We start from the raw sequence: 14,310 nt of genomic DNA, 5'->3' as shown, positions 1-14,310 counted from the left end.
ATTATCAATCAAATTAATTATTTATTTCTCATTTTTTCCTTTTTCTCTCAATTTGTAAACAACTTAAAATTTTTCAAGAAATGTTTTTTAAAATTTAAATATATTTTAATTTTTATAAAAATAGTTAAATTTAATTTTTGTCATCTAAAGTTTTTTTATTAGTTTTATATATTTTAAATGTTTTTAAAAAATCTCTATCATTATTTAGTGATAATATAATATGTATTTAAATTCAAACATCAACATATACATCTACATTATATCATCAATAAATAATGAGAATGGAGAAAGACCATTTATAAAAATAAAAACTAAAATTAATTCTAAAATTAGAGAAAATAAAAATATATTTTACCCTTCCGGTCGTTAAAATTTCTGTAGTTTGAAGCAGATATTCCCATCACCCCACCCTGCCGGTTAGCCGTAGCTGAACCCGGAACCCACCCGGAGCCACCGTGTATGACGACATACACCGCTTTAAAGCCACCGATTGGGTTGCGCTTCCTCCAACCACCACCGCTTTCCCCTTCTACCACATCGTGTGTTTCTTTCTCCCTCTCACTCTCCTCTCCTCAATTTCATTTTGTTCTGACCCACGCTGAACCATACTCGCGATTGCAGGTTCAAGCTTCCCAGAATCAACTGTAATTACTCCTCTTTCGAAGTACGCACGCTCCTCTCGACTTACACTGTCCATTCATTTTGATTTTGCTTTAACGTCTTGTTTCACATTTAGCTACTTTCTTTATTGCTGCTTTATGTTATATATGGTGGAAATTTCAGGAATGTATGTATGTACTAAAATAATTGTAATATTTTTGCTCAAGCCCCGGGGACTCAGCTTAGACTTCTGAATTCAGTTAGTTTTTCACTTCCAGAGAAGAGGTACTTAAGTGTTTGTGTGTGTGTCTTTATTTCATCGTGTTAATAACTTCAATTGTCATTTGTTCTGAGTATGAATTTTGTCAATAATATATCTTCCTAGCTAGTTCTTTTTTGGATATCTATGGCAGCTTATTTCTATCAATTGCAACAGTTTTGGTCTAATTTTCGGACAGAGTGGAAGTGGAAAAACAACTCTATTGCAGGTCATACTTTTTTTTTATCCATTTAGTGAATCTGGTTTTCTTGAATATTCGTGCATGATGCTTTTCTAGTTGGGTTATTGTTATCACTCATCAAATGGGCTCGCATTTCTCCATTTAGCTTCTTGCAGGAATAAGCAAACCAACCTCGGTATGTATTCACATCCAAAAATATGGGAGTGATGGAAATCCGAGTCAACCTCCAGAGCCCTTGGTGCCGGAAAGGGTTGGTATTGTCTTCCAGTTTCCCGAGAGGTGCGAATATTAACTAATTGCAGTTCTTTTGTGTTTTTGGTGAAATGGTTGTGCCCTCAGAGTTTTATTCAATTTCTGTTGATTATTTTGAGGATCAAGAAGGATCAAAGAGGGACTTGGTTTTGCTTTCAAGACAGGTTTCTGTCAGCCTTTGTTATGAGATAGATGTGTTTTTCTTTTTTCAAGCTTCTTGTTGGTGTTTAGCACATGGACTTTCTCTTGAATTTTTTGCCATATTTGTGGAGGGATTGCAGAACCTTTCGTTTATGTATGTTCTTTATTGTTTTTCTACTTTCGATGTCCTTCTCTAGTCTGTTGTGGAGAATTTCTTATCGTCCATATGTCTCTACTTTCTTTCTTGTCTTTCTAAATGGGTTGCCCAATGCATGTAGCTCCAACCATTGTGGGACTTGGGGAGGGTCAGATTTGCATAATCTCACCCCTATATATGTTAGGAAGTTCCACATTACCTGCCTCAGTTCTTGGGATGTATCTTATATATTTGTTGGGCAACTTCACCTAGTGCCAATTGGTTTTAGCTGAAATCTAACACGGTATCAAAGCCTATAACCCATCTTAGTTCTTGCCTATTCTAGTAGGCTCGCCTATTCTGGCAGGCATCTGTGGAGGGGGTTGTGTTAAGAAATCTCACACCGCCTGCCTCAGTTTTTAAGGTGCAACTTATGTATCTATTGGATAACTTCACTCAGTACCAATCGGTTTTAAGCTAAAATCTAATAATGGACAAAGGCTTTTTCTGTAACTAGAAGAACCATGAATCCATGACCCCTAGATCACAAGGCAGCAACATTACTAACTTACTGGCTCACCATCTTCTTGTCTTTTTCTTAGAATTTGGGCTTCAACCCCGCAAAAATGGCTTGTAAGGTGAGAATTACCCTAACTTTATAAGCTCTATTTAAGTCATATATCAAGGTAACATGGAACTAAACACCCAACCTAAGGCTACAATTAAGGTCTATCAGAGGGTCAGTTGCATGCTCTCTTAAACCCTAGTGAGGAGAATGTTTGTATTGACCTGATAAGTGATAACAAATTCTGGTGGTTAATGATGCATATCTTTTGTTGTGGGTGATTTGTTCATTTTCATTTGTGCTCTACTCTTCTATGACAATTAAAAGTAGTGATATTGATACATTCACCATTTCACCTTCAACAAGTTTGACAGCTGACATTATTTGTGCTGAATGCTGAACAAACTCCTTAATTAGGGTTGGTCTTGAGTTGTGAAGCAAAAATGATTCTCAAGCATTTATAACTGACTAGTAAAAGTAAACCAAACATGTCTATTTATTAAGCTTTCACAAAACTCACAGATTTATTGAATACATGATCACTTCAAGTACAGGCATAACATAATCATAATATCAAATTACCAATACTAGTTTTGACAAGTCTCTCTTATAGAGGCTCAATTCATCATGACTTTAGTACTGATTAACTTAAGTTGCTACAGCTCCAGCACCAAATCTACAATGCCAAAAATCATTAATGAGTACATAAATAGTCTAATTATAATTCAGTGGCGCACATATTATGATAATTCATGATATATTAATTTGCATTGAAATCTAGAAACCTGCTGAGGATTAGTTTCAGATTGGCGTTATGTTACATCTTATAAAACATTTTACTCAATACTTGTTGATAGGGTATTTGGGAATAATTTGTTAGTTTGGTAGGGTCCTGGTCAGTGTAAAGGCGGTGGGAAAGAGGAGTGATGGTAGATCCTTTTTATCTTTGTAAGTATCCAAGCACAAAAATTTCTAATGTAATTTATATTTTGGATAAGTAAATAGTTGTTGGGGAACAGTAATTGGAAATAATGCTGAAAGTATTCACTTTAGAGGAAATGCAGAAAAATGCTGCAGAAGAGAATACAATCAGAGCTGACACACGGACTCTGCCATCCCTGGCTTAAGCAACCAAATCGCTCTCCAAAATTCTGTTATGCCTCCCCACAATTTCTCACCCACTTCTTATTTAACAGTTTCCTTTTCTCTCTCAGTTGCACAATAATATTCAACACTCCCTTGGTTTTCTCTCTCTCTCTCTGTCTCTCTCTCTCTCTTTTCTTGTCTTATATACATGCGTCAAAGGTATCATAGGATTAACATGGCATTCCTTTATTTTTGCAATATGTACTATATATTCTGTGTTGTTGAGATAAGACTTTTTATGAATACTTGAAATAATGCTAATGGAAGATATTTATAAAATTTGTGTGTGTGTGAAAGGAATTGCATTCTAACTAGATGTATGTAGTACTTACACTTTGCATCTGTTTTGATCCAGTGCTCATTGTTTCCAGTTGAGCTACTGCAAATTAGCCCATGCTGTGGTGGGTTCCAATTGGTCATACAGTGTTGGGACCACTTTCTTGATTTGGTATCTGAATAAAATCTTTTGCCTTTGTCTGGGTTTGTGAACTTCCCATCATCATATTCCTGGAGGCATTCATGAGGGACATTTTTTATCTTACCTTTGTGGGATTGAATGCAATCGTTTCCATCTACAGGGCTTTCAGGATAGACTTTTCTGTGAAACATACGTAGAACCTGCATATCCAGATGAACGGACTAAATAATTTATTATAAGATGATAGTTAATATTCACTATATTTTCAAGACATTCGTATTGAAAACAAGCACTCAATAAATTTATGTTATTATCTCGTCGATAATATTTGGCTAATAAATCTGAGAAGCAGGTGATTCTCACAATCTGGTTTGTGTAGGTTGTGTTTGGCTTCATCCTTTTTAAGATTATTTCCAGTGTGACTAAAGAAACAAACACACGTTTCGATTTTCATTGGCCATATGTTGCTAAGATGATAAGGTAATAATCAAAGTGGGTGATACAACAACCAAGGGATTTGGTGTTAAATGTGGTTCAGAAGGTCTAGTAATAGAGACCAACCTTGTGGAGTTTTTTATTGGTTGAAGCAGAATCAGCATCATCCCTGGAAGTGTTACAGCTTTTTGAAGAACTGTGGACCCTTTTCAATATCTTTCTCATAATATGCATGGCAGAAGACTTAGTAGTTCTCTTGACTTGTGTTTCTCCTTGTATTCCTGTCTCTATACAATCTTGACTTGTTGCCTTTATCTTATAAAGTAGCTCAGCAAGTGATGCTCTTTCTTTCCTTTCTTGTTTTGTTTCTGGAAGTTCAAATGAGGACCCCAGTAAATATCCTTGCAGTGGACAGTCATCTTTGTTTCTGTAATCTTCAGCTTTGGGTCCATCTATTTCCTTTCCACAAAGTGTGATAATGCTAACATAGCTGTTTCTTCCTGATGAATCATACGAACTTTCTTCTTTTTCAGCCTCAAGAAATTTCTCAAGCTCATAACTTATGAGCTTCAGTTCATTTTCTGTCACCTCTTCACTTCTCAATGTTATGTTTTCTGAAGGCATAGCAAATGTTGGTGTTCCTGGTTCATTGGTGACTGTTTCTGCACCAAGAGTTCCAATTGTTAGAAAACCTTCAAAGAGCTCAGCGACTATTGCAGGTGTTTCTTCTTGAGGCTTATCTTCTCTGCTGTCGACCAACCCAGAGTAAGATGTTTGATTTTCCTGATGGTGTGGCTTTGAGAAACTGGGTTGATTTATGGAGCTGAAGCTTGGCTTTGTCTGGGAGTATTGATTGTCAAGTGTTGGCTGCACTGTAAGGCAAGTACAAGGGTTTCCTGAAATTGGAGTCCAAAAGAAATTACTAAACTGGTGAGATTATCATTTAATGATAGATATACATAATACATGCTACATAACTCAGTGAAACATTGATTTCTTGCTATTACTCTCCTTGTACTCTGGAAAGAGGAATACAGAACATGAGAAAAAAACGACAATAATCAGATGAATTAAATGTGGACACTGGTCCTCGAGAGTGATATAAGTGCAATTTTTCTATCTGCAGATTAGGTTAGTGGTTGCAGCCAAACTGTTAAAGTTACATGCAGATGTTTCAAGCACAGTAGTGGTCTTGATCTGTTTAAAAAGCCTAGAGTGCAAAACACCTTATGTTTAATTTAGCCAAAGTCTTAACATTTTGGTTAGATTTTTATTCAGAATCTAGAGCTCAGAAAAATCAATGTAATACGCATATTGTGCTATTGCATTGATTGACAGTAACCAGTCAGTCAGTTGCACAATTTAGTTGTGTCTAGGTGTGACTGGTGGCAGTTTTTAGCCTTCACTGAGTTCCTTAAAGACCATTTACATTGCCAACCTTCTGTTCCATTTTCATTCACTCCCATTAAGAAAAAAGAGAGGAAATATTGGATTCTAAGAGATAAGTTAGTAAGGACAGCTCAATACCAAGTGTGAAACCCTTGAAAGGATCTATACTATTCTGCCGAAGTTTTCGATGCACCCATTGAAATAGCTGCAATAAGGAAAGGCAGGGATGAAGTTGAAGGACTGGAAGAAATTTTTCATTGTCATTGGGCAGAGTTTAGACTCACCTTCATTTTGATCTCTTTTCTTGTTTGATAACCAAATATTTCTTAGTTAACTGATTATGCTGGCAGATATATATGTGCAAGAAAAAAGATCTCTAGGATTGGGAGGATATGATGGATAAAGTGAAAAGGCAAAAGACCTTTTCTTTGTGATTCATTACGAGTTGGAAGTAGATTTATATTAGAAGAGTCTAAGTTAGATGTGTGCATAGAGAAAAACAATTAGATAGATACAACAATGTGGTTGGCTATTCTTTTCAAAATCTAATCATGAGGGTGAATTGTGAATTGGTTGGCTATTCTTTTCAAAATGCTATGTCTATATTTTTGTCTCTGTATGAACTTAATGGAGTTAGATCACTCTCGGATGTAAATAATCTTTGATTCCAGACACTGTCAATTTTGAATGATGCAGCTAAAGCACTCTAACTGTTGCAGAAAAATATACTCTATACAAATATACCTAATAATATACAACCATCTGTTCAGGAAATCAGAAGCAATTAGTGAAAATTTAAATTTGCAGTAGTCGGGCATGCTTTTTGTGATGTGCTATCGTTGGAAAGACTGCTGTTCAATTCAGAAGTCCTACTACCAAACGGTTAATACTTTCTGTACTTTACATGTGCAAAGTGCAAACCATATTTCTTTAAGTATTCACTGTTAACTGATAAACTTTTTCTTAAGTTTAACTTATAAAATCTAGTCCCAGTTTTTTGAGAATGTGGGTTTGGGCCTAACTCAACGCCAAAAGCTAGATCAAACGGTAAGGGTTGCCCCCACTTATATAATCTATATTGGCCTTATCTCTAGCCAATGTGAGACTTAGATTTTTTCCAATACACCCCCTCACGCCTAGCACTTTTGGGCTTGGTGTATGGATGACATGGTGGATGGCCCATTTAATGGATCTAGGATAGACTTTGATACCATTTAAGAATGTGGGTTTGGGCCTAACTCAACCCCAAAAGCTAGTTCAAAGAATGAGGGTTACCCCTCACTTATATACTTTATATTGGCCTTATCTCTAGCCAATGTGGGATTTGGGTTTTTCCCAATACAGTTTTTTGAATTGTCGGACACTGTGTTATGTGAACCTTGAGAACTTGAGTGGACACATCTAATGTTAGTTAGAATTAGAATGGTAGACTTTATTCTTTGCAAGGCTAGGGTGCGAAGCTTCTGGACTGGATGTGCTTAAAGCATTAAGAAATCTCTTTTTGGTGATGGATGTGCCTGAAAGTTTTATGCTAATATATTAAAGTGTTTATATTATTATTATCGACATCATTGTTGTTATTGTTGTTGTTATCTTTATGTAGATACTAGATAGGAGGTGCAAGTACCTCGGTAAAGAAGGGGGGTAGATGGCCAAGTGAAAGACCAACCTTCAATCATTATCACATCAAGACCAATGCCAACTGAGCTAAAAGCTCTTTGACTATAGTTATGTTAATTTTGAATTGTTATAAACTTTATCTGTGATGTCTCACTGGTAATTGTAGATAAAACTCTTCGTACCTTTCTAGTTCCTCACACTTCCACCAAAGCACATTGCAGATTGGTTAAAAGTGAAGTTAAAGTCTTCTAGAAAAGGGAAAATAATGTTTGTATGGTTTGCCATGTGATTTTAAGGGATCATGGATTTGGTCCTCTTCCCGTTGCAGTTTTACACTTGGGAACGAGATCATGGAAGGGATGTTAATCCCTCACCCAGCACTTTGCTTGATGTAACTTGACTTCATGCATCTTTCTAAATCAACTAATCAAGGAACACTTCCCGTTTGATGATATCCTTGGTTCAATCTTTTAGGATTTATGTCTGAGCCATTTTTCATTGTAGTTATGCCTTCTGAACTTCCTTTATTGTCGTACAGCATGTTGCAGGAGATAATTGCTGTTCCTGAAGGTTCAACATCATGCCTAGAAAGCGATGGGAGTAATATTTCCCAGGGGAAAGCTGTAGTAAAGCTCAGGCGTGAACACTATTAAGCAATGTTCATTTATAAGATATACATGAATGTGCTGCAGTAACTGTGAGTACTTTTCTTTGCATAGGGACAAATAATTGTTGCGGCTCTTTCAAAGGTAAACATGCCTAAGCTATTGTTTCTCCTTAGATGGTAATTTGTAATTGAATTAGCTCCATATATTGAACATACTTAATTAGAACATCTTTGGTTCAAGATGGACCTTTCTTTCTAATCAATTTTTGAGGCATAAACCAATAATTTTCGGCAACATAGTACACTACAGAAGACTGGCTTACTTTTGATGTGTCATTCCAAATATATTCTCCTTTTGGATTGGTTGATAAAAAGTGTGCAGTGTCAGCATCACACTTGCAGGATCAACTGCATTTGTTTGTCATATGCTTACCTGCTTCTCGGAATATGGTTTCAAATCTTGTTTAACTTTTGGTGCTTGATTTTTTCCTTCAAGTGGTTTACACAACCAATATATTCTATTTACTCTGCATGTGCAACAAGGCGTAATACTTGACTAACTTTGAGGACATTCCCATTTTAGAAACAATTGATTGGCATCACGACATAAATTCACTATGTTTCAACAGGGGAATGTGTCCCAAGTCCTAGTCCAATTATTAAGAAGTCAGATAGGCTTATAGGAGATTCAAACAAACCCCACTAATGAGCTTAACTTTTTGGTGCTATGGCATCTTCAAGTTTAGCAACACGCGGGCAGATTAACATGAAAGTTGCCACATTTGGAGGATTTACATGATTTGCTTGTAAGGACAAAGCCATATCAGCCATTCAAAAAGTAATGTCCAAAACAAACACTAAGTCCTCAGAATTATGGGTCACTTCTTAGACGGTGCAGGGTATAGGTGTAACCCATATAAAGGATAGATGCTGACCATGTGAGTTCCATGCGATTAAGGAAATTGGATGTGGTTGACATAATGACCTAACTTAGTCTTTCTAACAACCACTGAATAATAGCTTCTTTCAACTACAACTCTTTCCCCTTTTTTGGAATGGAAATTATTGCTTGAGATAAAGGCTTTGAATGTGGAATTAATTATCAAGTTAATACGGCTATTTTTTTCCTACTAGTGTTTGTAGGTTATTTATACTACTATAGTAAAAAGGTACCACTATTTCTTTTAAGAGGAGGAATAAACTTACTTCAAGAGTATTCTTTTAAAATTACTCATCTTTCTTATCATTTATTTTCTTGAAATTTAATGGTGGTAATAAGTCACTAATTTTATTATTAGATTCCAAGAAAATGAATAGTAAGAATGAAGAGCAACTCTTTGGAGTAAGTTGATCTCTTATCTTCTTTTAAAGTTGAATCTTTTTTCACACGAATTGAATTGATGCTTATTGCTATCAATCCTAAAGCATGAGCACGACATATGTAATGTGATTTTGTTACAAACTTTGATGTCAAATTGTCAATTCCTTGTATTAGTTGAACATATAGGAGGGAGAATTTAATTGTTCTTCTAAAGTTTTGTAGAAAATAAGCTTTTCTTCAAAACAAATGTTCAAATATCATTTAGAAGTAAGTTTAAATGACTTGAAGTCTTAAAAGGGGGTTGTCTAGAATTTCATATGATATATTCAAACACAATTTTTTTGTTGTTCTAGATCACATGTATCCTCCACTAGGGACAATCATGTTCAAGTCAAATAAGACCACTATGGGTACAAGTTTTCTCTCCAAGTATTTAACGTAGTTACCCAGGATTCAAAATCGAGATTATTGGTTAAGATATAACAATTTCACGCTAGTTGATCTATGTATTTGGTGGTCTAAACACAATTTTTAAATTATTGAGTTAAAAATACTTTGAAATTTTTTTTGCTAGGCAATCCCAAGACTAGAAACTCAAAAGGAGATGGAAGGTGGAAGTGCACAAAGAGGAATTGTTTCGACTCATTCTCTAATGGTGAGAATTACATTCAGTCCTTAATACACAAGGATTTTTCCCTATGCACCAAGACTACAAAACAATTTCCTTGTATTCAAGTATTCTTCACACAAATCTCTTTAGACTTATTCCAAATACAATTAATGCTTTCTAAAAGATATATAGATATACAATGATACTTTAGGAACAATCTCTTGACTATGCAAAGTATTAAGAAATAAGTACATTAAGGATCCCCAAAAAAAGTTTAGAATGAAGAAAAATTATTGAAAAATGTTTTTTTTTATCTCTGTAAAAGTGTAGCACTATATTATTCAATTATCCATAATCAATAATTAACTCCTTTATATAATGTTTCAAAGAAGACCAATGTTGTGACTAAAGATTGTAGGACAAAATAAATGTTAAGTTTTCATGTAATGCATGGAGTGCAATAGTTGTCCTATTGTACAATTGCTTTATATGCAAGAGAGACTACTTTTCAAATATTTATTATAATGGTGTCAATAATTTTCTCTTTCTAAGCAACACTGGTACTGCCCCATTTAACTTTTCATTTTGTCATATTTATTTTTTTACTAAATTATTGTGTTGTTGTACTATGATTGGAATTGTCTCAAGTTTTATTCCAAACAAGATAGCACATTCCTAGAGAGATGTCCTTTTTTATGTGAGAGGAACAAAACTAGATCATTAGATCTTATTTTGAATGGTCAAGATCTAAACACACAAAGTCATGAGTTTCTTTTAAAATAACTCATGACTTTTTAAGTGATCCACACAAATTGATTAACTTTGATTGATTTGGATCAAAATGTCTCATAAACTTGAACGAGGCTGCCACGTGACCACCCTCAGTGAGAGTTTATTCGATTAAATTAATATTATATATCATTTGTGAATTACAATTAAAAATAAAATTTTATAGAATAATGAATTTTGACCTTTTATAAAAAAAATTTATAATTTGTAATTTAATATTTACTTTTTTATATTATAAAAATAATTTTATGTAAGTTAATTAATTTTACAAAAATATTTTTCTTTTATAAATATATTTTTTCATTGGATGAAATAAAAAAATTTAAATAAAGCAAAAGTCTTTAAAGAATTTATCGAACAACTTTTGGTTTTAAAAAAATCTTTTCAGCTTAAGAAAATGAAATTTGCTTTGCAACTTTTATTCATTTTTTAAGTTTTTATTTTTAACTTCAAAATTTTGAGTAAAAAAAAAGGTCAAGCATACCTTAAGAATTAATAGGTGTGTCAGATTTTAATTTTTAAAAGTAAAATTGAGTCTTTGGTACAAAGTGTTTCGTTCACATATAATATCCATTCAAAGCTTTTGGATAATTTCATTTTAATAGAAGCTAAAGCCATGATTAGGGGAATTTCTTTGTGCACCCAGTATATTTGTTGTACACCTAGCAATTTTTTTAAATTCCAAAATTACCCCTGCTCACTTCTTCTTTCTTTTCCTTCTTCATGCACCATCCATTTTTTTCTTTGCTTACATTCTCGTGAGAGGTGCTCATTCATTCTTGTGTTCGTTTTGGTCAAGGCGCATTGGTTATAGTGGTTCGTTGGTAAATGGTGGTTGTGATGGTGGTTGGTGTGGTTGTTACCGGTAGAGGTATGTTGATTTTCTTTTGCAACTTCAATATAGTTTTATACGAATTTGCAATCCGTATAACATAAGAAGCATACAGATTGACAATCCGTAAGGTTCATATGGAAAGTTATATTTTTTTCTTAAAAATTATTTTAAAATTTGTTTTATTGTTTTTTTTAATATAATTAATTTTATTCTTTATAATATGTTTAAATACGTATATTTTTTTAATTTGTAACTTTTTTTATAGTTTGAAAGTGATATTTATTTTTAAATAATTTACAATTATATTTTATTTTAGTCGTTTTGATGTGAATAATGCAGGTTTTGATGATGCCAAAAAGAATTCACTTGATAATGATTGTCATCATCAAAAAGGGGGAGAATGTGAATCTATGAATACAGGATTTTGATGATGCCAAAGTAGAATCGAACAAGGTTGCTTCAATAAACATTCAAAGGTTAATCATTGTTTTAAATATTAATACAAGGTTGCTTCAACAAACATTTAAAGGTTAAACATTGCTTCAAGATTAATTCAAGGTCAAGCAAACAAAATCAAGAAAAATATAAGGCCTCAAACAATTCCATTGGCTAATCAAGCTTTTTCCTCAAAATACATTGTTTCCAACATCCAAGGCTCTGGTAATGTAATCAATTACCAGAAGACAATTTTGAAAATCAACTTTTAAAAAAAGATTTTAAATTTGAATTTTGAATCATGTAATCGATTGTTATTGATGTGTAATTGATTACCAGTAACGGAACTCCTAAAATTCAATTTGAAAAGTCATGACCCTTCAAAATATAACTGTGTAATTAATTACCAGAAATCTGTAATTGATTACTAGTGAAGAATTTCATAAAAATCTTTTTGAAAAGACACATATCTTTAAACCATTTTGAAAAGGCACGATGGACTTATATATATATGTATCTGACTTCAAAAAGTAAGAGAGAGTTATTCACAAAAAACTTAATTGCCAAATGCTCTCTCAACAACTCTTGGGCAAATACTTGTAAATCTATTGAGAATTCACCTAGGAACTTCAAAATGTATCATCATCTCTAAAAGAGAGAAATTATTCTAGGATTTTCAATTTGTATCATCCACTCTAAAAGAGAGAAATCTTTCTGTTCATCTCAGAAAGACAATTGTAATCAAGAAATTGATTGTCTCTTGGATTGTGCGACTTGTAATCAAGAGATGGGTTGTTTCTTGGAGAATCTTGAACACAAAGATGAGGATCCCAAGGTGTGTTCAAAGTCTGTAAATGATTTACAGAGATAGTGAAAAATCTCAAGTGGGTTGCTTGAGGACTGGACATAGGCACAGGAAGTGATCAAACCAGTATAAATCGAATTTGCATTTCTCTCTTCCCTTATCTTATTTATTTCATTGCAATCAATTTTGTCGCACGTTTAAAGAACATTATTAAATTGATTGTTGCTTCTTCTTCTGCATTATGAGTCTATCATTTAAAAAAGGGTTAAAGTTTGTTAGTGAGAAATTTTGAAACTTAATTCACCCCCTCTTAAGTTATTGAGGCAACTTGTCCAACAAAAGTCAATGGTCAAATTAAGAAATATTCTTCTAAAATTGAAGGAATACAATGCCAACAATTCTACAATAATTCAGTAAGTATACAATGCAAGATATGCATATCGTTCTTCTATAAAAGCCAATAATACTGAAATGCAACAACTAATGAAGCTTTTTGAACAAGATTCGTATATTCATTGACATAGATTGAAGGATGAAGATGTTGTACGTGATATATTTCTCATAGATAGTACCTACAAAACAAACAGGTACATGTTGCCATTATTGACATTGTAGGTGTGACACCAATAGGGATGACATTTTCAGCTGTTTTTGCCTATTTAGAGGGAGAACGTCTAAACAATGTGCCACTTCTCCCAAAAGCAGATATAAGTCCTCTGCCTCCAGTGTCCAAGAAACATGCAATCAGAGGACTTAATCCTGTGGCACCACTATGCCATCAATCTGGTGTAGGCCTTCCAAATTTTTGTACCTTTCTCCCATAAGAGGACAACTTCAACTCAAGACATTCCTGAAAAAAATTAAATTGGTTACTTCAGGTTAAATGAAAAATAGTTATTCAAATATTATATAATTCAAGTAATAATTATCTCTCCTACCCAAACTGTGGCTATCACATGATAAACATAATCTATCAAAATTGATGTATCATGGGGTTCGCCTGGAAAACCTTGGGCATCAACACGTACATCATCAGTAATTGGCTCTTAAGCTTGCTCATGAACCTCGTTAGTTGAATTATTTACATGCTCAACATCCTCAGCAATAATTGCAGCTGCCCGTTGTCCACGTGCAGATGTTATCGGCCTTCGACGCTGAGGGGCTTCTTTCGCATCACAACTAACTTGTGTCCCTAAGGTTCTTCCTATAACTATGCCCAAAGCACGATGCAATCCTCTGGTTCTGATCATAATCTATAAATTTAAACAGCAATAACAATTAATTAATGTCATCGTTCAAATAATAATTGAGTTTCATAAACTAACTAAAAAATTGAATAATAAATAAATTTGATTTAAAAAATTTAATAAATTAGTATTTAATAATTCATAAATAAATATTATATTATTTTTTAAATAACTTTGTTAATACTTTTATATATTCATTAATCAATACAAAAATTCTTTTTTAAAATTTGTAGACTTCACATCACTAATTCTGGTAAACTAAAATATATGAAGAAAATCTAAGTACAAGCTTGTTTTTTATTTCTAATAAATGACTATTTATTTTTTTACAAATTAGTATTTGAGTACTTTTAAATATTTATAAACAAACGAAAAAATTTTAATTTTATACTTCCAAGCATTATTTATATAAATATTTAATACTATTAGTGTAATAATATTTATAGGACTATATCAATAAAAAAAATTTCATATACAATATTAAATTTTCTTGTTTAA

General features: G+C 33.2%; 1 protein-coding gene and 1 long non-coding RNA gene across 8 annotated transcripts; one reads left to right on the top strand and one right to left on the bottom strand.

The window, feature by feature from the left end:
• The first annotated feature begins 306 nt into the window (after positions 1-306).
• Positions 307-11,474, top strand: LOC121173771 (uncharacterized). Of its 7 annotated transcripts, XR_005889139.1 has the most exons (9): positions 307-539; positions 622-664; positions 784-885; positions 1,037-1,088; positions 1,207-1,340; positions 3,657-5,084; positions 7,147-7,270; positions 7,702-7,912; positions 9,666-9,918. It is a non-coding gene; the product is annotated as an uncharacterized lncRNA (long non-coding RNA). The 7 variants fall into 7 exon arrangements; XR_005889134.1 differs by lacking the exons at positions 3,657-5,084; positions 7,147-7,270 and adding an exon at positions 11,290-11,463 and having other exon boundaries at positions 358-539; positions 9,666-9,746; XR_005889137.1 differs by lacking the exon at positions 7,147-7,270 and having other exon boundaries at positions 308-539; positions 7,702-9,918.
• LOC102666543 (protein LAZY 1) lies at positions 2,674-5,968 on the bottom strand. Its single transcript, XM_041010795.1, has 5 exons — positions 5,828-5,968; positions 5,682-5,748; positions 4,281-5,050; positions 3,634-3,919; positions 2,674-2,831 (listed from the first exon to the last, which is right to left on the bottom strand). The coding sequence occupies exons 1-5, from the start codon at positions 5,831-5,833 to the stop codon at positions 2,812-2,814; spliced, it is 1,149 nt and encodes a 382-aa protein (XP_040866729.1). The 5' UTR covers positions 5,834-5,968; the 3' UTR covers positions 2,674-2,811.
• Positions 11,475-14,310: the final 2,836 nt, after the last annotated feature.

This window comes from Glycine max, chromosome 16 (assembly GCF_000004515.6).
Source record: "Glycine max cultivar Williams 82 chromosome 16, Glycine_max_v4.0, whole genome shotgun sequence".
NCBI classification, from domain to species: domain Eukaryota; kingdom Viridiplantae; phylum Streptophyta; class Magnoliopsida; order Fabales; family Fabaceae; genus Glycine; species Glycine max.
Note: the sequence above shows the minus strand (reverse complement) of the source record. Positions and strands in the feature narration are given on the sequence as shown.

Bases quoted from the DNA above. Each gene is read 5' to 3' on its own strand.
- LOC102666543 (XM_041010795.1), bottom strand. The intron at 3,920-4,280 runs GTTGGTCTCTAT...CTGGATATGCAG, and splicing joins CCAATAAAAAACTCCACAAG to GTTCTACGTATGTTTCACAG. The intron at 2,832-3,633 runs GTAAGTACTACA...TTGGCATTGTAG, and splicing joins GATCAAAACAGATGCAAAGT to ATTTGGTGCTGGAGCTGTAG.